The 25,847-nt window shown below is 43.4% G+C and overlaps 1 protein-coding gene across 2 annotated transcripts in view; it reads right to left on the reverse strand.

Moving 5' to 3' along the window:
* Window positions 1-25,847, reverse strand: part of NCOA3 (nuclear receptor coactivator 3) — a 187,743-nt gene that overhangs the window by 12,763 nt on the left and 149,133 nt on the right. For both annotated transcript variants that reach the window (XM_030532954.1, XM_030532953.1), the window contains exons 10-18: window positions 25,360-25,500; window positions 22,600-22,747; window positions 21,342-21,730; window positions 20,132-21,012; window positions 18,268-18,403; window positions 16,269-16,463; window positions 9,406-9,642; window positions 1,517-1,643; window positions 560-731 (exon numbers count right to left, since the gene is read on the reverse strand). In XM_030532954.1, the coding sequence (XP_030388814.1) occupies window positions 560-731; window positions 1,517-1,643; window positions 9,406-9,642; window positions 16,269-16,463; window positions 18,268-18,403; window positions 20,132-21,012; window positions 21,342-21,730; window positions 22,600-22,747; window positions 25,360-25,500 (2,426 nt within the window). The remainder of the gene's footprint in view (window positions 1-559; window positions 732-1,516; window positions 1,644-9,405; window positions 9,643-16,268; window positions 16,464-18,267; window positions 18,404-20,131; window positions 21,013-21,341; window positions 21,731-22,599; window positions 22,748-25,359; window positions 25,501-25,847) is intronic.

Raw genomic sequence — 25,847 nt, forward strand, 5'->3', positions numbered from 1 at the left:
ACAGGGTTCTGTTTCTGAATGATTTCCAGATCAAGTGTGCTCATTCTACAAGATTTTTAAAAATATTTTATTTTATATTTTTAACAGCCAGCCATGCAAACTCAGTCTGGAATCTGAAAGCCATACTGAGTTCTTTTTGTACTTGCACATCATTGCCAATAAAGTATTCTGCAATCTGAGCTTTGTAGATGATGCATGAATCACAAGAATCCAGTTCACTCTCCCACAGCTGTGCTACTTCTGCAGTGCTAACAGGAATAAATAGTAATATCAAATTGTTTATGTTAATAAAATATTATAAGAAGTCAGGAATTGGAATATATCCATGTCTGTTATGCTAAAATGGCACCTTCTTACCTGTATTATGTTTTTCAAAAAATACTACAAGTTCTTTTGGTATAAAGTTTAGTGAATACTGGTCAGTATTTTTCATCAAAGAGGGATGCCTGAAGCAGATTTTAAGAGGTTGAGATGTTATGATTTTTTCATTCACTTTCCAAGTGCCAAGATCATACAGGAAGCAGGAAAATAAATGGTTAAAAATCTCTTGGTTACTTACTTGATTTACAAGATCAGGAATTCCTAATGCTCTGTCAATTTCCTCCAGTCCTGTGACATCTGCATTACTCAGCAAGGTGTGCAGCTGATCTAAAAGAGCCCTTTCATCACTCTGGCCTTCCATGTTAGGAGGCGGACATAAGAAATCATCCAAAGAACTTCTAACTAATTGTCTATAAAGCAACCAGTTAAAAACCATTAATTATAAAAACATGTAGCATACATCACCTGAAGATAGCAAACAACTTTACAGAAATGATAAGTATTACCCATATTACAGAAAGGTTAACTAAGGCATAAAGGTTAACAGACATGGACAATGTCACAGCAGCAGAGCTGGAAACAGAAACTAGGCTTGTCTACACAAATACATAGTTCATGGCAAGCTGAGGTAGCAGGCTAGCGCAGGGTAGATTTACACCCTAGCTTGCCATGAACTGCTAACGTAGACAAGCCTGAAGTCTTTACTCCCAAATCCACTACTGCATGCACTAAAATGGAAAAGATCTATCAAATCCAACTATTACCAGTTTATGAATCCATGATAGGAAGAGAGATGAGAAATTTTCAGAGTTAGAAAAGAAAGAACTTTCAAAGTTCACTTCTAGGAACTTCTCATGTGGCACTGCCACATATTTTCATATTATATCATCATGTATGTGTTTATCAAAATGTATTTAAAAACAATTAAAACAAAGCTGAAAATTAGCCTCAAAGCTGTTAAACCAGGTTATTTTAACATCTGCTGTATGCCGTACTGGTGGTGGTGTTAGTGTTCTGTTAGGGCACAGGCCCATTTTTTGATGAATCTTCTCTGTCAGCTGGTGCCCGCCCCCTGCTCATGGAACAAAGGGGTTCAGAAAGTCATATCTTAGAACAAATACTATTCCAATTTTTAAACTCTTCTTACAGCAGTGATCAGTCATATGCAGCTTTCATCACCTATTCTAAACCCTACCTGTTTTGTGAACCTCGAGGTCCTTGCTCCATGGACAGCATGCTATCAGGCCATGATCCTGGCTGGTTAGATGGTCCTGTTTGCCCATAAGGATTACCTCCCATACCCATATTAATCTCAGTAGGCCCTATGAAGTAAAATTAATTTTATTATTTTTTGAAAACAAAGGTAAAATTTAACATCCTGCTTTACATGTGAAATACAAGTTTGTGATGCTACAGATTATTGTGTGTTATATTGGTAACTTCAATAGGTTAACAGACTAATTAGAACTAAATACTTTAAACAGCATGTGTACACACACACACACAGAGGATATGAAGGACTAAAGCTATTGTTCTCTACAGGATATGATTTTGATTTCTAGTATCAGTCCCACAACACCTTAAATGGGAACAATATGAATGTAGTAACCTTATATAATTCAAAAGTGATTTTTCAGGGTGGGTTCCTTTAAATCAAAGAGATTTAAATCCCCAATTTTATTCATGATTTAAATCAGCAAGCAGGAAACTTTATTTTGAATAATCAATTTTAATCTTCTTTTGCATTTATACTTTTTAGTTATTTTCCTAAAGAAACGTTAACGGTCACTGGTTGGTAACCATTATAACATGTTGATTTGCAACTAAATCTAGCCTTTACACTAAAGTTGGTACTACTTTTTGCTAACCAGGAGAATACACTATATCTAAGCACACTTATGTAAGCAATTATCTAGTTTAATTTACATTTATTCAGATTTTTAATGTTTACATTTTATTATGGTAGAAAATAGCAGATAAATGAATAATTCACCAAAATACTAATTTTTCTATTTGTGATTTATGTCGATCTCTAGCCGAATGAAAATTAAAATGCAAAAAACCAGTATTTTAAAATGGTATTTTTATTAGTTAAATAAAACTACATTAAATATGCTGATACATGAGGAAAAAAAGTTTATCAAGAAGTATATCAAAATATGTTTTCCATTTAAAACTGATTTATTAACCAAAGGAAGTATTATCTGTAGCTAGTTAACAAAACTGATTGTTTCTAGTTACCATGACCTTCAAGATTTTAGAACTAGTAGACCTCATCCTCTCAGACCCAGATTCTATTCCTAGATTGCAAGAGGAAAAGGATAACAAGCTTTCCTGCTTTTGCAAAACTCTCATTTGATTTCTTAACTTTGAGCTAATATTGACCTGAACTGGTTGAATTTAAGAAAATATTTTCTCTGCACCAGTACAAGAGGCTACTGCTTCAAAAGCTGGTTTAGCACATCAAGAGACTCTGGTTCCACCACACTGACTTTCACTAGCTCAGTGGTTTGACTTTCCTTAAAATATGGCAACAAGCAAGTACTGCTTAATATTACTCATATAATTAATTTAAATTATTTTAATAGATTATAAAAGTTTAGGCCTTAACACAGATTGTCATAATTACAAATTTAATTTTAAATAGTTTAGATTTTATTGCAATAACCCGTATTCAATATAAATTAAAAACAGATTTAAATTTAAAAAAGTTATTTTATTAAAAAAAAATCAATTTTTATCCACCCCACTCATCTTGCCAGTGAAGTCAGGACACTATCAATCATGCACTGTAATAGTGACCTGAACACGTGACATTCTAAAGACAAGTACAAAATAAGTTACTTATCAGCAACAGGTTTTTTGAGTGTGCTGCCTCTGCCTTATCCATTCACTTTTCCCCTCTTACCAGAAGTTCTACTCCCATTGAAGTCTGTTTTTTAATAGAAAGAACTGAGCTGGCTGGGGATCACATCACCATTTAACATCTCCAAACACACAGTGCAGTGTGGAGGTATTTGTGCTGTCCCAACAAGCATTACTTTTCCCAAAACTCAGCAGTATTCTACATACTTCCACTTATAAGAATTCACTAGCAATACAACTTCCAGCAAGATGGGCTGAAGAGTTCTAATTAAACAAGAATTGCAGAACTGTCTTCCCAAATTGAGCATCACATCCCTATGCCAAGTTGAGAGAGTAGGGCTGAGAAACTTCAGGCAGTAGATTTCTGTGACAGAAATGTTAGAGAAATGCCACTGATCCTGCCTTAGCCCTGGTAAAATGAGCCCTCCGACCCTTGGGTATCGCAACCTTCACCAAAGTATAACAAGTTTGAGGGTCCAGTCCAATTGACTTTGAGAGGTGCTACATGGAAATGGCATTTCCTTTACACTGATTCCAAAAAGGTATAAAAGGCATGGAAGATTTATTTAATGGTTGAGTTCTATCTCAATTAAAACTTAAGGCCCACTTAACATTTTAGGCATGAAGCTTCATTTCTCTCATATGAGCATCATGTTTTAAAAAGAAAAACAGGGCATTGATAGTCTTGTTCAAATGAAACTCAGACCCTACTTTGTTCTATCATCAAAATCTGGATGCAAATGCAGGACAATTCTGCCCTGTGGAAAACAGTGATGAAAGGTTCAGATACCAAGTGATCAAACATCAATATGGGTCAAGTTTAAAGAAGCATCTTCTGAACACTGAAAGGTCTGGTCTACACTACGTGTTTATACCGATTTTAGCAGAGTTAAACCGATTTAACACAGCACCCATCCACACAACAATGCCCTTTATATCGATATAAAGGGCTCTTTAAACCAGTTTCTGTACTCCTCCCCGACAAGAGGAGTAGCGCTGAAATCGGTATTACCATATCGGATTAGGGTTAGTGTGGCCGCAAATCGACGGTATTGGCCTCGGGGCGGAATCCCACAGTGCAGCACTGTGACAGCTCTGGACAGCAATCTGAACTCAGATGCACTGGCCAGGTAGACAGGAAAAGCCCCGCGAACTTTTGAATTTCATTTCCTGTTTGGCCAGCGTGGAGAGCTCATCAGCACAGGTAACAATGCAGTCTCCTGAGAATCAAAAAAGAGCTCCAGCATGGACTGCCCGGGAGGTACTGGATCTGATCGCTATATGTGGGAAGAGGATTCTGTGCTAACAGAACTCCGTACCAAAAGACGAAATGAAAAAACATTTGAAAAAATTTCCAAGGCTATGATGGAGAAAGGCCACACCAGGGACTCAGTGCAGTGCAGAGTGAAAGTTAAGGAGCTCAGACAAGCCTACCAGAAAACCAAAGAAGCAAACGGAAGGTCTGGGGCAGGGCCGAAAACATGCCGCTTCTACGCTGAGCTGCATGCAATTCAAGGGGGGGTCCGCCACCAATACCCCACTCCTGTCTGTGGATTCCGAGGTGAGGGTGGTAATCTCAGCCATGGCTGAGGATTCTGCGGATGGGGAAGATGAGGAGGAGGAAGAGGAGGACGAGCTTGCAGAGAGGACACAGCACTCTGTTCTCCCCAACAGCCAAGAGCTTTTTCTCACTCAGACGGAATTACCCTCCCAGCCCTCCCAAGCCTCTAGCCCAGACAACAAAGCCATGGAAGCGACCTCTGGTGAGTGTACCTTTGTAAATAAAAAACATGGTTTTAAACCAAGCGTTTTTTAATGATTGATTTGCCCTGAGGACTTGGGATGCATTCGCGGCCAGTAGAGTTATTGGAAAAGTTTGTTAACATGTCTGGGGATGGAGCGCAAATCCTCCAGGGACATCTCCATGAAGCTCTCCTGGAGGTACTCCAAAAGCCTTTGCAGAAGGTTTCTGGGCAAGGCAGCCTTATTCCATGATAGGACACTTGACCACGCCTTGCATGTAGCAAGTAATCTGGTATCATTGCATGACAAAGCCTAGCTGCGTATGGTCCCAGTGATTGCTGGCATTCAAGCAACATCCGTTCTTTATCTCGCTGTGTTATCCTCAGGAGAGTGATATCGTTCATGGTAACCTGGTTGAAATTCAGGAATTTAATTAAGGGGACAGAGATGGCCATTCCTACTGGGCTGTTTGCCAGTTGCTTAAAAGAAATCTTTCCTTGCAAGTAGCCAAGCGGGGGAAGGGAGGGGGGGTAACAGTGCTGAGCTTTTTCGCGTTTGGCTAGCAGGGATCTTCCCTGCTACCAGCCACACGGTGGGGGAGTAGGGGGGTGATTAGCAGTGATCTTCCATGATACCAGCCACGCGGTGAGGGGAGGGGTAAATCGATCATCCCAGAGAATTGGATGGGGGGGTGGTTTCTGCTGCTGCATGTTAACAGGAAAGCAGCAGCACTGAACGCGATTTGCTTGGTATTTGGGAAAGGAGGGCACTGTGTTTATGAAGGCTGCAGAAGCCGAAAGACAATGGCTTACCATGACCGCATGCAAGCTGAATTCTGCTGCCCGGACCTGCGTCTGTGAAATCTCTAACACCAGAGCTGCAGGCACTCAATATTAAGATGCAAAATGCGACCTTGTAGTGAAATTACATGTGCTATGTAAGGTGAATAGTGTTGTTCACTGTGAAAGAATATAACCATTGTTCTGTAAAATGTATCTTTTTAAATACTTCTCTCTGTTTTTTACCTGCCTCACACAGCTGCAAATTTTTCAAGCCTCCCTACTCCATCCCGAAGGCTATCTCAGATAAGGCGGAGGAAAAAAAAAAGACGCGAGACGAAATGTTCTCGGAAATCATGGAAGTAACCCGCAATGAAAGAGCTCATCTGAATGAGTGGAAGGACATGGTATCAAATTACAGGAAAGATGCCAGTGAACGTGAGGACAGGAGGGACCACTGTGAGGAGAGGAGAGACGCTCGACATGAGAGGTGGTGGCAGGAAAATCAGAGATGTGGGCAAGAAGATCAGCGGTGGCAAGATGCAACGCTGGGGCTGCTGTGTGATCAAACTGACGTCCTCCGACGTCTGGTGGAGCTTCAGGAACTGCAGCAGGGTCACAGAGTGCTGCTGCAGCCCCTGTGTAACCACCCTCACCACTCACCATGTTCCATATCTTGCTCACCCAGACATGTAAGAACGTGCAGAGGAAGGCTTCGTGCACCCGCCCACTCCACCCCCGTGGACAGCCCAACCAAAAGGCTGTCATTACTTTGAAATATTTTTAGTGGCCTTTTCCTTCCCTCCTATTCTCCTCCCAAACCATATCCGGGATACCTTGTCAGTTCTCACCCTCTTTTTATAATGACTTTTTAATAAAGAATACATGATTTTTAAACGATAGTGACTTTATTTCCTTAAGCAAGCTGTAATCGAAGGGGTAAGGTGGATTGCTTACAGGGAATGAGTCAATCAAGGGGGGAGGTTCATCAAGGGGAAACAAACACAACAGTCACACCATACCCTGGCCCTTGATGAAACTTGTTTTCAAAGCTTTTCTGATGTGCACTGCTTCGTGGTGTGCTCTTCTAATCGCCCTGGTGTCTGCCTGCGCATAATCAGCGGCCAGGTGATTTGCCTCAGCCTCCCACCCCGCGATAAAGGTCTCCCCCTTAGTCTCACACAGATTGCGAAGCACACAGCAAGCAGCAGTAACAATGGGGACACTGGTTTGGCTGAGGTCTGAGCGAGTCAGTAATGTGTGCCAATGCGCCTTTGAACGGACAAGTGCACATTCTACCGCCATTCTGCACTTGCTCAACCAGTAGTTGAACAGCTCCTGACTACTGTCTAGGCTGCCTGTGTATGGCTTCATGAACCATGGCATCAAGGGGTAGGTTGGGTCACCCAGGATAACTACAGGCATTTCAACATCCCCAACTGTTATTTTCTGGTCTGGGAAGTAATTCCCTTGCTGCAGCCATTTAAACAGAGTAGTGTTCCTGAAGATGCGAGCGTCATGAACCCTTCCTGGCCATCTCACGTGGATGTTGGTGAAATGTCCCTTGTGATCCACCAGTGCTTGCAGCACCATTGAAAAATTCCCCTTGCGGTTTACGTACTCGGTGCCCTGGTGCTCCGGTGCCAAGATAGGGATCTGGGTTCCATCTATCGCCCCCCCCGCCCCGCCCCCCCCCCCCCAGTTAGGGAATCCCATTGCAGCAAAGCCATCCACTATGATCTGCACGTTTCCCAGAGTCACCACCTTTCGTAGCAGCAGCTTGATAATTGCTTTGGCTACTTGCATCACAGCAGCCCCCACAGTAGATTTTCCCACTCCAAATTGATTCCCGACTGACTGGTAGCTGTCTGGTGTTGCATGCTTCCAGAGGGCTATTGCCACTCGCTTCTCAACTGTGAGGGCTGCTCTCATCTTGGTATTATGGCGTTTCAGGGCAGGGGAAAGCAAGTCACAAAGTTCCATGAAAGTGCCCTTACGCATGTGAAAGTTTTGCAGCCACTGCGAATGGTCCCAAACCTGCAAAACTATGCAGTCCCACCAGTCTGTGCTTGTTTCCCGGGCCCAAAATCGGCATTCAATGGCTAGAACCTGCCCCATTACCAGCAGGATCTCCAAAGTGCAGGGGCCCACGGTTTGAGAGAATTCTGTGTCCATGTCCTCATCACTCTCGTCGCCGTACTGCTGTAGCCGCCTCCTCTTCGCCTGGCTTTGCAGGTCCTGGTTCAGCATAGACTGCACGAGAATGCGCGAGGTGTTTACAACGTCCACGACTGCGGTCTTGATCTGAGCAGGGTCCATGCATGCTGGGCTATGGTGTTTGCACAGTTCACCCAGAAAAAAAGGCGTGAAACGGTTGTCTGCTGCTTTCACGGAGGGAGGGGTGAGGCTGTACCCAGAACCACTCGCGACAATGTTTTTTGCCCCATCAGGCACTGAGATCTCAACCCAGAATTCCAAGGGGCGGAGACTGCCGGAACTATGGGATAGCTATGGAATAGCTACCCACAGTGCAACGCTCCGGAAATCGACACTAGCCTCGGTACATGGACGCACACCGCCGAATTAATGTGCTTAGTGTGGCCACGTGCACTCGACTTTATACAATCTGTTTTATAAAACCGGTTTATGTAAAATCGGAATAATCCCGCAGTGTAGACATACCCTAAATGATTTCTTCTTGGATCAGCTAGTTTTAGGATGACAAAAGGGCATGAAATCGCCATTTAAATCCGGTCTCTCTAATATAGGTCTTTAGATTCTATATGAGACATAAACACCTCAGAAAAGAGCGATGGTAGGTCCAAGAATCTAACTGCATGATAGTGCAGAAATAAAAACAAAAAACAGTTTTGTACAACTACCTTTGACAACCTAAAAAGCTATCTGCATACTAGTAAAACCATTATTACCACCAGTAACTATTACTAATTAAAACAGTTTTTTTCTTTTAAACTAAATTTCCTAAAACTCCTGATATAGAGTCCCTACACCTGCAGCTAACTATCTGGGGCGGCTCTAGCTTTTTTGCCGCCCAAGTACAGCAGGCAGCCTGCCTTTGGCGGCTTGCCTGCGGGAGGTCCGCCGGTCCCGCGGCTTCAGCATACCCGCCGTCGAATTCGCGGGACCTGTGGCCCTGCTGCAGGCAAGCTGCTGAAGGCAGCCTGCCTGCCACCCTTGCAGGGACTGGCAGGGCGCCCCCCGCGACTTGAAGCCCCAGGCACACGCTTGGAGCGCTGGTGCCTGGAGCTGCCACTGCTAACTATAGAGCGGTTCCTAGAACTCTGCATTTCACAGGCGGGAATATGTAGAAGCCATCACCAAGAAGAATATAGAGATAGATTATCAATATATGAATACTTGTTGTTTGTTTGTTTGTTTGGGGTAGGAGGCGTGATAGAAAAAATGACACCTCCAATTGGACATATAGACAAATAATTAAATAATATGGAATTCCTTAATCTGAAATTATTAATTATCATTAAGATTAAGGAACTTTCTACAATGTGCCTGGCACTTTCCAAGCACAAGAGGAAAATATGGAGCTTGCCTCAAGGAATTAATTGTCTTTGGATGTAAATTCAGATACTGGAATTAAAAGGACCTTTATTCTGAATGCCTGATCAACAAACGACTATGCATTTTATTAAACAGGTTTATACAAATGTAAAGAACTTACTCATATGAATCATTTGCTGTTGTAGCACTGGTCTCGTACCAGGTATGCTATTAGATCGGATGGGCAAACCAGGCATGGAGCCACCCACTGTAGGTCTGGGAAGGGATGGGTTATAGTCTGGTCCTGGTCTCACCATTGAACCAGAATTTGTAGGTTCCAGTCTGTTAACCTTAGAGCTTGGCAAAACCCAGTCTCCCACTGGATGCTGATTCATAGCCATATTTCTGTTGGGTCCACCTAGTACAACGAAGAGCATATAAAAGATTATTTCTCCTATAGAACATATGATAAGTTGTTATTGGAACCATTTCTATTTTCTCCCTAATTACAGTGACAACAGCCAATGAGCAGAGAACAGATTACTGAACTCCTATTAAATCTGGCCATAGCATGCTTCATTACTTCTTCCAAGCATATTAATTTAGCCAAAATTAAGAATATTAACAAATTTTTTTGACTGGCTGCTCTCACAAACTGATCTTATCAACCACACATTAAAAAGACACTCCAGTATTTCGAAACATTATTAGTTTTGAATAATTCAGCTAAAACAAAGTCCCAGTAGAACACATGGCTGGGATACAGCTATAACCTAATAACTCCAGCTATGGACAAAAGATGGTTACTCACCTTTGTAACTGTTGTTCTTCGAGATTTGTTGCTCATAGCCATTCCAGTTAGGTGTGCGCGTGCCGCGTGCACGTTCGTCGGAAGATTTTTACCCTAGCAACACTCGGTGGGTAGGCTGGGCGCCCCCTGGAGTGGCGCTGCCATGGCGCCGGATATATACCCCTGCCGACCCAACCGCCCCTCAGTTCCTTCTTGCCGGCTACTCCGACAGTGGGGAAGGAGGGCAGGTTTGGAATGGATATGAGCAACACATCTCGAAGAACAAAAGTTACAAAGGTGAGTAACCGTCTTTTCTTCTTCGAGTGCTTGCTCATATCCATTCCAGTTAGGTGATTCCCAAGCCTTACCTAGGCGGTGGGCTCGGAGTGAGATGTGGCAGAATGCAAAACTGCTGAGCCAAAGGCTGCATCATCTCTTGACTGTTGAACCAGAGCATAATGCGAAGGGTGTGGACTGAGGACCAAGTAGCTGCGCGACGTATCTCCTGGATAGGTACACGAGCCAGGAAGGCGGCAGATGAAGCCTGAGCTCTGGTAGAATGCGCAGTGATGTGGCTCGGGGAAATATGAGCTAAATCATAACAAGTGCGGATGCATGCTGTCACCCAAGATGAGATCCTCTGAGAGGAAACAGGTAGGCCTTTCATTCGGTCTGCTACTGCGACAAAGAGTTAGGGCGTTTTCGAAACAGTTTTGTCCGCTCAATATAAAATGCAAGCGCTCTGCGGACATCCAGGGAGTGCAATTGTTGCTCCCGTCACGTTGAGTGTGGCTTCGGGAAGAAGACCGGGAGAAAGATGTCCTGGTTAACATGAAAGGCCGAAACCACCTTAGGGAGGAATGCCGGGTGTGGTTGCACCTGCACCTTGTCCTTGTGGAACACAGTATATGGCGGATCCACCGAAAGAGCCCTAAGCTCGGAGACTCGTCCGGCCGATGTAATGGCTATGAGGAAAGCTGTCTTCCAAGACAGGTATAATAGCGAGCAGGTTGCTAATGGCTCGAATGGGGGAGACATAAGTCTGGTTAAAACCAGGCTGAGGTCCCAGTCGGGGCTGGGCGGCGTACTTGAGGGTATAAGCGCTCCAAGCCCTTGAGGAACCTCGAAACCATAGGGTGTGAGAACACGGAATGATCACCTTTGCCTGGGTGGAAGGTAGAGATGGCTGCCAAGTGTACCCTCAGTGATGATACTGCTAGGCCCTGCTGTTTGAGAGACCAGAGGTAGTTCAAAATAGAGGGGCTCGAGACCTCAGTGGGAGTAAGATTAAGTGTTTCACACCAACAGGAGAAACACATCCACTTGGCCAGGTACGTTGACCGAGTGGAAGGCTTCCTGCTACCCAGGAGAACTTGTCATACTGATTCAGAGCAATGTAACTCTGACTGGTTTAGCCACGCAGCAGCCACGCCGTGAGGTGAAGAGCCTGCAAGTCTGGATGGCGAAGCCTGCCATGGTCCTGAGTTATGAGGTCAGGGTGGAATGGCAGGGTAATTGGGTTGGCTATCGACAGGTCGAGCAATGTGGTGTACCAGTGCTGCCTGGACCATGCTGGAGCGATCATGAGGATGCGCACTCTGTCCCTGCGGAGTTTCAGCAGGACCTTGTGAACCAGCGGGAACGGTGGGAAGGCATAAAGGGCTGGCTCTTCCACGGCATCAGGAAAGTGTCCGAGATCGATCCCAGGGAGAGATCTTGGAAGGAGCAGAACATCTGGCATTTCCTGTTCTCGCAGGAAGCGAACAGGTCTATGTGGGGAATTCCCCACTTCTGGAAAATAGAATGCATAACATCCGGGCGGATCGACCACTCGTGAGACAGGAAAGACCTGCTGAGTCGATCTGCCAGAGTGTTCTGAATGCCTGGGAGAAAGGATGCTACCAGATCTATTGAGTGGGCTATGCAAAGAGTTGGATGGCCTCCTGACGAAGAGGGGAGGACCGTGTCCCTCCCTGTTTGTTTATGTAGTACATGGCCGTTGTGTTGTCTGTAAACACTGAGACACAACGGCCTCGCAACTGTTGCTGGAACACCTGGCACGCCAGACAGACTGCTCTCAGTTCTCGGACATTTATGTGTAGTGCCAGCTCCTGAGAAGACCAAAGTACGAAGGTGACCGAGGTGAGCACCCCAGCTGAGAGATGACGCGTCCGTCGTCAGGGACATTGAAGGTTGGGGCAGATGGAACGGCATCCCTGCACACACCAGGGAGGGAGTTAGTCACCATTCTAGGGAGCCTAGGGTACTCGGGGGAATGGTGACTATCATGTCTATTGGGTCCCTGCCCGGGCAGTATACCGAGTTGAGCCAAACTTGGAGAGGACGGAGGCGGAGCCTGGTGTGTTTGGTTACAAACGTGCAGGCAGCCATGTGACCCAGGAGACCGAGACAAGTGTGAGCCGAGGTCGTCGGGAAATTCTGTAGACCTCGGATGATTGTTCCCACCGCCTGAAACCGCGGCTGTGGTAAGCAGGCTCCGGCTAGACTGGAGTCCAGGATAGTTCCTATGAAGTTTAACCTCTGCGTGGGAACCAGAGTGGATTTTTCTATATTGATCATCAGGCCTAGACGTGTGAATAGGTCCATGACGATGCCCACATGCTGAGACACTTGCGTCTTGGAGGTCCCTCGGATGAGCCAATCATCCAGATATGGAAAAACGTGTATCTGATGTCGGCGGAGGTAGACGGTGACTATGGCCATACACTTTGTAAATACCCTTGGGACTGCAGAAAGGCCGAACAGCAGGACCGTAAACTGGAAATGCTGATGGTTGGCTACAAAGCGGAGGTATCTCCTGTGCGGAGGAAAGATGGCGATGTGAAAGTATGCGTCCTTCATATCGAGGGTGGCATACCAGTCTCCAGGATCCAAGGACGGGATAACGGTCCCCAGGGATACCATGCGGAACTTCAACTTTATCATAAACTGGTTGAGTCCTCGCAGGTCTAGGATAGGTCTGAGACCTCCCTTCGACTTGGGGATTAGGAAATAACAGGAGTAAAACCCCATGCCCCTTTCGTCCATCGGTACCTCCTCTATAGCTCCCATGGCGAGGAGTGTCTGCATCTCCTGTAAGAGGAATTGCTTGTGAGAGGGGTCCCTGAAGAGGGACAGGGTTGGAGGGTGAGAGGACAGGGTTGAAAGAAATTGGAGGTGGTACCCTACTCCACCGTGCATAGGACCTAGCGATCTGAAGTTAACTGGGATCACGCCGGGAGGAAGTAGGAGAGACGGTTGGAGAAGGGAGGAGAGGGATTCTGGCCTGTAACTGGTATGCCACCCTCCAGCGCACCTTCAAAAGTTCGTCTTTAGTCCCGGTGGTGGTTTCGAGGGACCTTGATTTTAGCCCCACTGGGGTCCTGACGGTCGTCTGCGACCACCTCGGCCGCGCCGCCTGCCAAAGTCCTGTCTTTGTCTAGGCACAGAGTATGGGCGGTGAGGCTGGGGACGAAAAGGCCTGCGTTGGGTCACTGGCGTATGCATGCCGAGAGAGCGCATTATGACCCTGTTGTCCTTCAGGCTTTGCAGCCTGGGGTCAGTCTTTTCCGAGAAGAGTCCTTTACCATCAAATGGCAAGTCCTGAATAGTATACTGCAGCTCCGGTGGGAGGTGTGAAACCTGAAGCCATGAGATGCGCCTCATGGCAACACCCGAGGCCAGAGTCCTGGCTGCTGAGTCTGCTGCATCCAACGAGGCCCGAGGGAAGTTCTGGCCACTTTTTTCCCTTCCTCCAAGAGGGCAGCGAACTCTTGCTGGGAGTCTTGAGGGAGAAGCTCCGTAAACTTACCCACTGCCACCCAGGTGTTATAATTATAGCGGCTAAGCAAGGCCTGTTGATTTGCCACCCGGAGCTGTAGGGCCCCTGCTGAGTACACCTTCCGGCCGAGTAGGTTTATTCGCCTAGCCTCCTTTGATTTCGGGGCTGCACCTGCTGGCCATGGCGTTCCCTCTCATTAACGGACTGGACGACTAGTGAGCAGGGAGGAGGATAGACATACAAGTACTCGTACCCTTTAGAGGGCACCATATATTTACGCTCGACTCCCCTGGCCACAGGAGGGATAGAGGCTGGGGACTGCCATATAGTATCGGCATTCGCCTGAATGGTCCGAATAAACGGTAGGGCCAGTCTAATGGGGGCATCCGCTGATAGAATGTCCACTACCAGGTCCTCTACCTCCGGGACCTCCTCCACCTGGAGGTTCATATTGAGTGCTACCCTCCTTAGGAGGTCCTGATGGGCTCTCAGGTCGATTGGAGGAGGGCCTGAGGAGGATGTTCCTGCCACCGCCTCATCTGGAGAAGAGGAAGAGAAGATGCCGGTGATGAGCAGGTCCTGTGTGGCCTGTTGCTCTTGGGTGACCTCCTGCTCCAGTGGAACCTGGGAGTCCGGTGGGTGAACTGGGGCTTCCTCTGCAGCAGTCGGAGGTGGATGGCTAACCGTCACCTTTGGCACTCGGTGCTCTGATGAGACAGAGCGAGATGGAACTACTGGTATGCCTTGGGCCTGGTGGTAAGCCCAAGGTGTCCAGAAAGACCACTGATGGGGTCCTTGGGCCTGGGCCTCTTGGAAGACTCTGGTGGGCACATCAGAATTGCAGTCCTATCCGCGTGGGAGGACACTGATGCGTGTCTGGATGGCCATGGAGGTGCTGAAAAGCCCTGAGCAGAGTCTCTGTCTCTAGTGGACCTTGCTCTACTCGGCACTGGGAGGCATACCGATACCGGGAACGAGATCGGGACCTGCGACTGGAGCAGTGCTGGGAGGTCGACTGAGATCTCGAGGCTCGACATCGAAAGCAGCTACGGGAGTCACGGTGCCTGGAGTGGTGCCGGGAGCTGGGACGGTGCTGAGAGTAGCGGGCCGGCGAACAGGATACCGACCGGTGCTGCGAGTGCCCACCGGTACCAAGGAGGAGAACGGTACCGGGACTGCGAGTGGCATCGGGAGCGCCGACGGGACCTGAAACGTCTGCGGGACCGTGATCGTGAACGGTGCCACTCTGCTGTGCCGACAGAGGATGGTCTTATCAAGGCAGGCTTGCCGATAGACTGTATTACCCGCACCGGCGGTGCCGGGAGTTGAGGCAGCATCGACTCTGTCATGGCAATCAGATCCCTCGCCGTTGAGAATGTCTCCGGCGTGGATGGAATAGTAAGCTCAACCACGGCTTGCACCGGGGAGCTGACAGGCACCGGACTCAACGGCCCTCGTGGGACCGGAATTGATGGTGCCGACGTCGTCAGTGCTGTGGCAGGTGTCGGTGCCAGGCAATCCGACTTAGATGAGCTCTCTGGCTGCGGTGCAGGTGGCATGGAAGCAGTAGGAGTCTTAGGCTTTCTCGACCTCAGGGAGAGGGAGCGGTGCTGAGTCGACTTCGGTGCCGGCGATGGCCGGTGCCGAGAGGCCTTGGCAGTACCGGCGCGGTCCGGTGCCGAGGAGGTGCTTCTGCCCGCCGATTGACCAGTGCTTGGTGCCGAAGGCGGAGGGGTAAGAGCCGCCTCCATGAGGAGCTGCTTTAGCTGAAAGTCACGCTCCTTTTTTGTTCTTGGCTTAAAAACCCTACAAATGCGACACTTATCTGTCAGGTGAGATTCCCAGAGGCACTTAAGACAGGAGTCGTGTGGATCTCCTGTCGGCATCGGCTTATGACAGGCCGAGCACGGTTTGAAACCCAATGAACTGGCATGGGCCTTAGCACTGGGTGCGGGGAAGGGGCTAATCCCCGAACCCCTCTTAACTATACACTAACTATGAACAATAAAAATTAACTATAACTATATAACTTTGAACTACATACACAACAAAATAACTAGAGAACTACGAGTAGCTAGGGAGGTGGAGGTCAGTAAAACCGCACTCCACTGTTCCAACGACCGACATGGGCGGTAAGAAGGAACTCAGGAGTGGCTGGGTCGGCAGGGGTATATATCCGGCGCCATGGTGGCGCCACTCCAGGGGGCACCCAGCCAACCCACCGAGTGTTGCTAGGGTAAAAAACTTCCTACGAATGTGCACGTGGCGCACGCACACCTAACTAGAATGGATATGAGCAAGCACTTGAAGAAGAAGAATAGTTACTTAAAATCAGTTTAATAATTTAGATGGTAAATATTAAAGATTAACATGCCTCATTCTTATGCATTCAGAGTTTTAACTAATTTCAACACATTAAAATTTTACAGTATTTTCAATTATAATGAGATCTGTTTGTATGCAATCAACAAACCCATGTTTGATCCAAAATTTTCCTGGTTCTCAATCATTCTTGGACTCCCACTCATGATGTTTTGCTTTTGTAACATGGAGAATGCATTGACACTCCTCACTGGAGGGCTTGAACCCACAGGTGTTGGGCTGTCTAAAGACATGGCTCTGTTGAAAGGAGGACGGGTAGTCTGCACAGATTGGGGACTTCTCATACCTGTTAAAAAATTAAAAGATGCTTTCAACTGTACTGTTCATCTTTAAACAAGAAATAGAATGCCCGACTGATGATTTATACAAGTTATACCTATTTTTGAGCACGTACACTACACGTTTAACAAGCCATGAATGACTACTGTGTTTTAGGTGTTTGTCCCTACAGATAAGCCAAACAAGTCCTTGGACCCTAGGTGTAATATGATCAAATATTTTAAATTACAACCTAGGACTTCTAGGTGTTCTCCTGGCATATACTGTATTGCAAATGTCATGAGTACTGTGTATGCCTCTTGATATATTGGTGTTGGTCTTCAGTTCTTATTTTATCCATAGTATATTCTCACAAAATTTGATGTGTGTCTGGAAAGTACTGTCCTTCCAAAGTAAGTGTACAACTCACCTCTCTTAATAATCTTAACTGAAAGCAAGGTTCTATTCCTCACCCTTAGAAAGTTACAGTTCCCTCAAGCATCTTAATCCCATTGGGCTCTCCAGCCTTATTCACTTTCAGGTTACACCTCTTTTGCTAACACACCCTCATCCTAATGTGTAATACCTGGAACCATCTTGCTCTATCAAAACCCATACTGGTTCCTACTCTTTGGTTTGCCCTTGATATATAGACCAGTTACATACATCGAAATGTACAAATTATTGCCTCAAAGCAAACAAAGACCCACAAGGTCCACCTCCAGTAGGAAAACTGGTTATCTCCAACACTACTCAGGAGAGCTTGAAAAATGTACTAGTCATCTACTAGCCATAGGAGTAAACTTACTTGCCAGGAGATATCTGTTTTAAGCTTTTGTAATGTGCTTATCACTGCACTGAGACAGATGTAGAACACAGCAATGGTGGTAATGATGGCATCCCACATGTAACATTAACCCTCCCTCCCACTCCCTCTACTGGTAGGGATGGCCAGTCCTTTAGAAATAAAAGTATTAGTATTCATTAGATCAAGGTTTCTCAAACAGGGGTCACTGCTTGTGTAGGGAAAGCCCTTGGCGGGCTGGGCCGATGTGTGTACCTGCCCCATCCGCAGGGCTGGTCGATCGCGGCTCTCATTGGCCCGGAGCCCAGGCCAATGGGAGCCACTATCAGCCGGACCTGTGGATGGGGCAGGTACACACACTGGCCCAGCCTGCCAGGGGCTTTCCCTACACAAGCAGCGACCCCTGTTTGAGAAACCCTGCATTAGATGTTGCAGGCCTAAAGGTATCTGGGAGAGCAGTGGCAAATAAGAAGCTTGCCACTCATCCCTCAGCCTTTCCCTGGCCAGCTGCAAGGATTTAGTTACTTCTTTTAATCTGCAATCGCCCCAATTCATAACAATATATTTTCCCACTGTCTTTGGAACATTAGAGAAGTGCAAAGAGGACCATGAGATGGGAAGTGAAGAGAAGTTAACTTTACTCAACATTTGTAGAGTATACAAAGCTCTTGAGACTGCTCTTTCTAATGCTAGAGTCTGGACATGCCATTGGCAAGGCCCACAATTCAGATACATAGCTCTGTATCAAATTTTTAAAATTTAGTAAAAATCAGATGCTGGCTGAAACGGGATTTTCAGTGTCCTCTGATATTTCATAATACTTCTTCACACTAATTATATAAACACAATGTACCAATGGATAACTAGCCCTGCATATATCACTTATTCCTGTAGACTGATTTCCTAGCAAATCAGAAACAAAACATTCCCCAAGCAAAGAAGGAGTTAAATGTACATTACATTGAAAGCAAATCACACACTTAGCCCCTAACTTTACAGAAAAGTGGAATTAAGTGATCTTCCTTACCCAATGGGGCATTTCCTTGAAATAATGTTTGCTTAGTTCCAAGACTACTCCCATTTGTAGACATGGCATTTTTGTAAAAATCAGAACTAGCCAGATCACCCAGTATTGCATCCAAATTATCCAAGTCTCTACTCATCTAAAAGGAAAAAAAAATTCTACTCTCACATTGTTCATCCTTTAACATTCCATTTAGCCCCCCACAAGTCTTAACAACCCTTAACAACATATGCAGTCAAGCACTTTAGTTTAGTTACAACATTTCAGGACTTAATGCTGACTTCCAAAGAATTCTTCAGACATCATTCAACTATTTGGTTAATGCACTTTGCTTTGTTGATTTTGGAAAAGCAAAACTTCAGGCAAAAAGTGGTTACACAAAAAATTAATCTGAATGCAAATATTTTTAGCATCTCAAATTTTAGAAACTTCTCCGTATTAGTCTCAAAAGTTTGAATGGTAAAGCAAAGCACTATAGGCATGACTTTAATTCATAGTCACAATTATTATAATTGTACGTGCCAATACCAGTGCACCGAATTGATAATTTGTGCACATAATCACAGTAACCACATGGGCAAATTAGACACATCTTTTGCAGGGTAACTGCATGGCTACTATTCTTTGAAAATTTGTCCCTGAATCACATAGTTTGAACAAAATAGATCTGTTAATTTGCTAAATGATAACCTCACCATGAAAGTGTTCCATAATTCTCAGAATTTAAAGAGCACATGTATATATAAACTACATAGCAGTTGGTAATTGTCTTCCTATATGGTACAGAAAACTCCGGATGATTATTGAAAAACCACCCTACGAATAATCAACATTATTTATATTGCAGTAGTTCCCAAAATGTGCTAGGCACTGTACAGAAATACACAGTCCTTCCCTGAAGAACTTTACAAGGCCCCTGTGCCTACCAAGAGTACCACTAACTTCAATAAGAAGCCAGCCCAGGCAGAGCAGTTGCAGGATCACGGGCCTAAATTCAGCTGTTTTCGATCATGAAAGCATCTATTCAGATATATTTAAACACAGCTGAACATTTTCAAACAGTGTTTTAAATTGAGATAAGAAATAATATTTTGAAGACAAAATGGGTCTCCATTAAGGCACGGGGGTCTGCCAGTACAGAACAATTTAAAGAATCAGCTTTGACTATTGTATGTACATGTAACTCAAGTTGTTTGATGGCTCTTCCTCCCCAACTTCCCAAAGGTTTTTTTTTTTAAAAACATCTAAAGTACTGAAAAGCAAAAGTCACATAATATATATTCAGTTATAGACCTTCTTTACCGGATTCACTGGCATTATTCTCACATTTACACCAATATAATCAATGGAAATGTCACCAGAACCACCTCTGTGTAAATCCAGCATGAGAAACTAGTACCCCACATTTATAAACCAAATTGCATATAGAAAATGGATTGTTTCCACTTATGTTCATTCTGTTTTATTTCCTACTGTAGCACCCACAACTAATTTACTGAGTCAGCTGGCAGCTCCATTTCCAAATGACCCATGAAAATAAATACATGCTTGTGAAAATTGCCAATTTTAAAGATTAAATTTTAAATAAAATACACTAAATATACTTTGCCTTGTTTGATAGCTCAACACTATTCAAAGAACTCCAGGATAGCACATTTCATTACAATATATACTGTTGTTCAAGTTAAATGTACTTTGTTAACTATCATAAAACGAAACATACGTTTTTATGCTGTGGTTACTCAGTACTGTCTTGGAAATAATTATACACAAAAATTGAATGGTCTCCTTTTAGGTTCTTAACTCTAATAAGAAAAATATTGGTGAGTTCAACAACAAAATTCCTGTACAAGGTTAAATACTCTACCTCTTCAGAAGGTTCTGTTTTTATTTTCATCTCTTTTTCTTGACTTGAAGTAGGAATAGTGGAACTACTGCAGTGTCCCATTTTATTATCCAGACTTTCTACCTTAGGTTTCATTTCTTTTGAAAGTGGATCTTTTATATCATCCTTGTCTAGAAGGTATCTGAGTAGAGCATTGTTTTCCTTCTTCTTAGGACTCAGTTGTTCCTGTTTGATAGCTCCTTCAACACAGGGTGCTGTATTGCTGGAGTCATGGTAGGTATCTTTACCAGTAGCTTCAGCTGTGATCTTTGCTACTTCTGCTGGAGAATTACCATTCTGTAACAATTTATGCAAAATCCTGTGCTTTTCTTGTAGCAGGGACCCATGCATGTTTGATGAGGAAGAGACCCCTCCAGATGTAGAAGAGGAGACTCCTGAGGGACTTGTAACATTGGTAGAAGATTCTTTACAACCAGAGTCCAATGGTGAGTTTGACAAGGTAGAATGCCCTCTCTCATCTGAGGAGCACGTGAGTAACTGAAGGAGCTTTTTATGACCTTTGTTTTCATTTGGTCCCCTCTGACTCTCAGACCCTTCCAGATTTCCTTCTTTACTGTCTTTGTCAGTAAGGAGTTCCCTGTTGTTTGACTGGCACATAGAACTCTCCACTTGACTTTGTTCACAATACAAGCCAGGAGGACTCTTTGAGTCCTGGTTGCCCATTTTACTTTGCTGAGCTATATTCATATTTGGGGAATTATCCAATTTTGGACCCGGTGAGGAAAGCGTTGATAGAAGAGAAGTTCCAACCCCCTCACTAATGGCTTGAAGGGCACTAAGGGAACTGCTAGAGAAGCTGTTGTTGCCAGTGTTGCTAGCAGATCCCATTGGGGAGTGCATACCTGTATCAAAGTTATTATGTTACAGTTATTACGTAACAGAAGCAATCATATCTACATTTGATTTTACTTGCCAGGTAACCATTACATACTGAATAAGTCTATTTAAACATGCACATTAAGAACTGAAATATAGATAGCAGAAACAAGAAATACTGTAGCATTAATTACTGTACCTTTAAATATATCCTCATCATAAAATTAGGTATTTTACACTTAAGGTATAGTAGTTCAGCTGTTATAAGAACATGATATATAAAAAAACCCAAAAAATTAAGATAAAATGGGGCAAAAAGTAAACCCTAGAGAAAATTTTATACAAAAATAAATACCTGCAACTGGAGAAAACTGGTGTGAACCCATTTTTGGACTCCCACGATTCCTAGGAGAAATCATTAAGTTCTGTTGGCTGGAAGTCAAGCTGGGACTACCATGTGGTGGACTACTCATAGTTAACCCATAACTGTTGTTCTGATAAGGAGAGGACTGCATTCCTGGTCCAGAGTTGATGGGTCCAATATTACCAGGACCTATGTATCTAATGCCGCTCATCTGTCCCATCACACTGGGATCTCCCATGCCATAGTTTCTGTTCTGCATTGGCATGCTTTGACCTGGTGACATGTTCATAATAGCACCAACAGAATTTGTGCTTCCGGCTGTAGATGCTCTGATGTTTTGTCCCACTGGATTGGGATTTGGTCGATATCCATTCTGTTCTCTGCAAATTCAGCATCCCGCCACCCCACCCCAAGAAAAACATTTAAAACTTTATAGGAATCAAGTATCACTTTCTTCTCCAAGTCAACAAATGACACCACTCCACTTGTCACAAAAGAAACACTTTAATATTGCCATAAACAATCTCAGCTGCTCGTTGACCAGCAGCTGGGAGCATTTCTGCAGTGACAGCCACAGACTACTTCCAAAGTGCCTTTCAATTAATCTTACAATCAACAGGGACAAGTCACAGAAGGTACTATTTAAGGTAAAGTCAGACTTTTTACTTTTTGAGAGATGTATGGTATATTTTACCAGTTTATTTCTTTGTCTTTAAATTGATCTCCAGTAAGAAAGTGGCAAAGAAGATAAAGTGTTTAATTAGATCTTTCTATCTATGCAAGCTTTATAATTAAAAGTATACATTATAGAGGAAAATGAATGGATAAAATAGTGACCCAGAGGGAAAATTACCAATTAGCTATTATGATAGTAGACTGGGTTTATGATAGTAAAACAAGACCTGCTTTAAAAAACTTGTTTGGTTTTTGTTTCTTAAATATATAAACCTATTGTAGGTGAGATCTAAAACAGCAATTTTATTGGAGTGTGACAATTTTTCATGTGTGCTTGCTATATTGTTTTGTGCTGTTTTATGTTGTTTATTTTGGTTAAACAAATCTTTATATAGCAGAGGTGGCCAAACTGTGGCTTGAGCTCTTTTATAGTTAAAATTAAGATTATTGTATGCAGCTTGGAAAATCAGTAAGTTTGGCCATTCCTGTTATATAGCATCAAATATCAATAAAAATGTGTGTTTTTAAAAAGCTACACTATTTAAATCTGACAGATGAACATTGTTAATTTCACCTTTGAAGGAAGTGGGTGGAGACAAATCCATGACGGTCATTAGTTCCTGGATTTCGTAACAGTTTACTCTTTGTTTGTGCTGTCACTATAGTACCATCTGCTAAGGAGAATCGATACAGTGGAGTTTCAGCATGGCCTTGTATATAAGCTGTGAGGAAAAAAAACAATTGCACAGCGGTAATCTGCTTGTATTTCAGATTCCAAAGACCAAGTAATTTATGTAAGTTTAACTATAATTGCTGAACAAAAAATACTCATCAGATTAATACGCTGAAAAACTAGATTAAAAAACAGACATAAAACAGACATAATACAGGATGGGTATCCCAAGACTTGGAACATACTGCTACAGTTCCCAAAGACTAATGGGGGGCGGGGAGGGGAAAGACAGCAAATCAAAATATAGAATCACAGAAGTATAGGACTGGAAGGGATCTCAACAGGTCATCTAGTGTGGTCCCCTGCACTCAAGGCAGGACTAAGTATTATCTAGATCGTCCCTAACAGGTGTTTGTCTAACCTCCTCTTTAAAATCTCCAATCATAGGGATTCCAAAATATCCCTAGGCCATTTCTTCCAGTGCTTAACTACCCTGAGAGTTAGGAAGTTTTTCCTAATGTCCAACCTAAACCTCTCTTGCTGTAATTTAAGACCATTGTTTCTTGTCCTATCCTTAGAGGTTAATGAATAATTTTTCACCCTCCTCCTCATAACAACCTTTTCTTTACCTGAAGAATGCCCCCCTCAGTCTTCTCTTCTCCAAACTAATTAAACCCAATATTTTCAATCTTTCCTTGCAGGTCATGTTTTCTAGACATTACTCATTTTTGTTGCTCTTCTCTGGACTTTCTCCAGTTTGTCACATCTTTCCTGAAATGGGGTGCCCAGAACTGGACACAATACTCCAGTTGAGATCTTGACAGCCCAGAGTAGAGTGGAAGAATTATTTCACATGTCTTGCTTAAAACTCTCCTGCTACTACATCCCAGAATGATGTTCACTTTTTTTTTTTGCTTGTGATCCACTATAACCCCCAGGTCCCTTTCTGAAGTATTCCTTCCTAAGAAGTCATTTCCCATTTTGACGTGTGCAATTGATTTTTCCTTCCTAAACTTAATACTTTGCATTTGTCCTTATTGAATTTCATCCTATTTACTTTAGACCTTTTTGAATTTTAATCCTATCCTCAAAAGCACTTGCAATCCCTCCCAGCTTGGTATTTTCCACAAACTTTGTAAGTGTACTCTCTGAAGTTAAACTGACTGGCCTGTAATTCCCCAGATTATCATTATTCCCCTTTTTATAGATTGGCACTATATTTGCCCTCTTCCAATCCTCTGGAATCTCTCCTGTCTTCCATGAGTTTTCAAAGATAATCGCTAATGACTCAGATATCTCCTCAGTTGGCAATTTGAATATAGTTTTTGCTGCAGTTTTTTGTGCTGACTGCACAGATCTGTCAGAACTTGAAAGCTGCTGATGCATTTATCAATGGTCTGCTTTGATTCCAAGAAAGAGGTTTAGACATTTCAATCTTCAAATCATCCTCAAATGTGATGCAATAATTAGTATCTATCAGAGTAGTAAAAAATTTTCCAATAAAATAACTTTCATCAAAAAATGGGGATCTGATGAAATTCAAATGTTTCATGAAAACTTACTGATTTAATAGAAATTTTCAACTGGAAATTATCTAAACAGTTCATTTTGATGAGGTTGAAACATCTAATTTTGACTCTGTTTTACAGTAAATTATAAATTATAATGTGATATATAAATCAAAACAAAAATGTTTCTATAAGGTCATCTCATGAAAAATTCCAAGTTTTTGACATTTTGTCCCAAATTTGGGATGAAACAAAATTTCAAAGTCTCAGAATTTCCTGAAAGGTGAAAATTACACTTTTTCAGCCAACTCTAGTATTTAGCTATTTAAAATCGCTTATGTCTTTGAGAATTTCCCAGACAAAGCTGGGTAAACATATTTATATAATTAATTCTCTATTAAACAGATTATTTGGCATAGAAGGAAAAAGGTTTAAATATGATCTTTCATCTATAGCTCTCATATGAATGGAGCAAAGGTAATCCGTGACCAAAAGACATTACCAACTAAGGGCTATTCATAGAACTAGATAAAATGACTTGATGGCAGAGACAAAGTATGTGCGGTAATATCTTTTACTGGACCAAGTTCTGTTGATGAGAGACTAACTTTGAAACTCACACAGAGCTCTTCTTCAGGTCACAGTCTATTTCATAATAGGCACATCCCCCTTCTTGACAAAACCTAACAAACTACTGTACAACCCCCCTTTTTTCTTTTTTTGCTAAAAGTGGACCCCTCCAAGTCAATGTACAGCCATGCTGCAGCTCATTAAGGAAGCATGGCTTAATCTGCTGCTTTCCTGCTGTACCTATCTTGTGGACGAACAGATAAATTCAATCTACAGGAATATCTGTCTGGTATATTTCATAAAACCTGTCAAACACCAACTGATATACTTGAACAAGACAGCTGCTACACCAGACACTCCTTAATGGAGAACTCACCATCTCTCAGTTTATAAATATGAGAAAGAGCGTTTTCCACTGGTTCAAGACATGGAAAAGCATATACAATAGCAGAGTTTAGTGGTTCTCTCTCTCTCTCTCTCACACACACACACACACACACACACACACACACACACACACACACACACACACACTTGCAACTAGCAAGAAAGACAGTATACTGAAAACTGCAATCTGAGTTACCTTCTTGATAGTGGCGTTTGTTTGACCAGGACTGTCCATCATTATGGCACAAAAACCTCTGAATACACCGACGGATTGTATCTTCAAAGCCTGGTCTCATGGAAGACCGTAATGAGTTTGTATCTATGTTGACGAGTTTACCTGTCACAGGAAAGAAAAACTTAAAATAGTCATAGAGTCTCTGTCATTTTAAATATAATCTTAATATTAAAAATACAGAACAGTATTTAAAAAAAGTCACCAAATATTGCCTATATTATGTTTTTATAATATACCCCTCACTGTAGAATCTAAGCACTGAAGTTGTTTTCTAAGTGTCTGTCTAATCTTTTCACTTACACACAGCTTCCCATGCAAAGATCTCAAACTGCTTTATGAACATAAATTCTGAACACCCCTGTGAGGTAAGTTATTATCACATCATTTTTACATATAAGGAAACCGAGGCACCCAGAGGTTAATGCTAAAATTCGCAAAAGCGTATAACA

The sequence above is a fragment of the Gopherus evgoodei genome, chromosome 14 (genome assembly GCF_007399415.2).
Source record: "Gopherus evgoodei ecotype Sinaloan lineage chromosome 14, rGopEvg1_v1.p, whole genome shotgun sequence".
In the NCBI taxonomy this organism is placed as follows: Eukaryota; Metazoa; Chordata; order Testudines; family Testudinidae; genus Gopherus; species Gopherus evgoodei.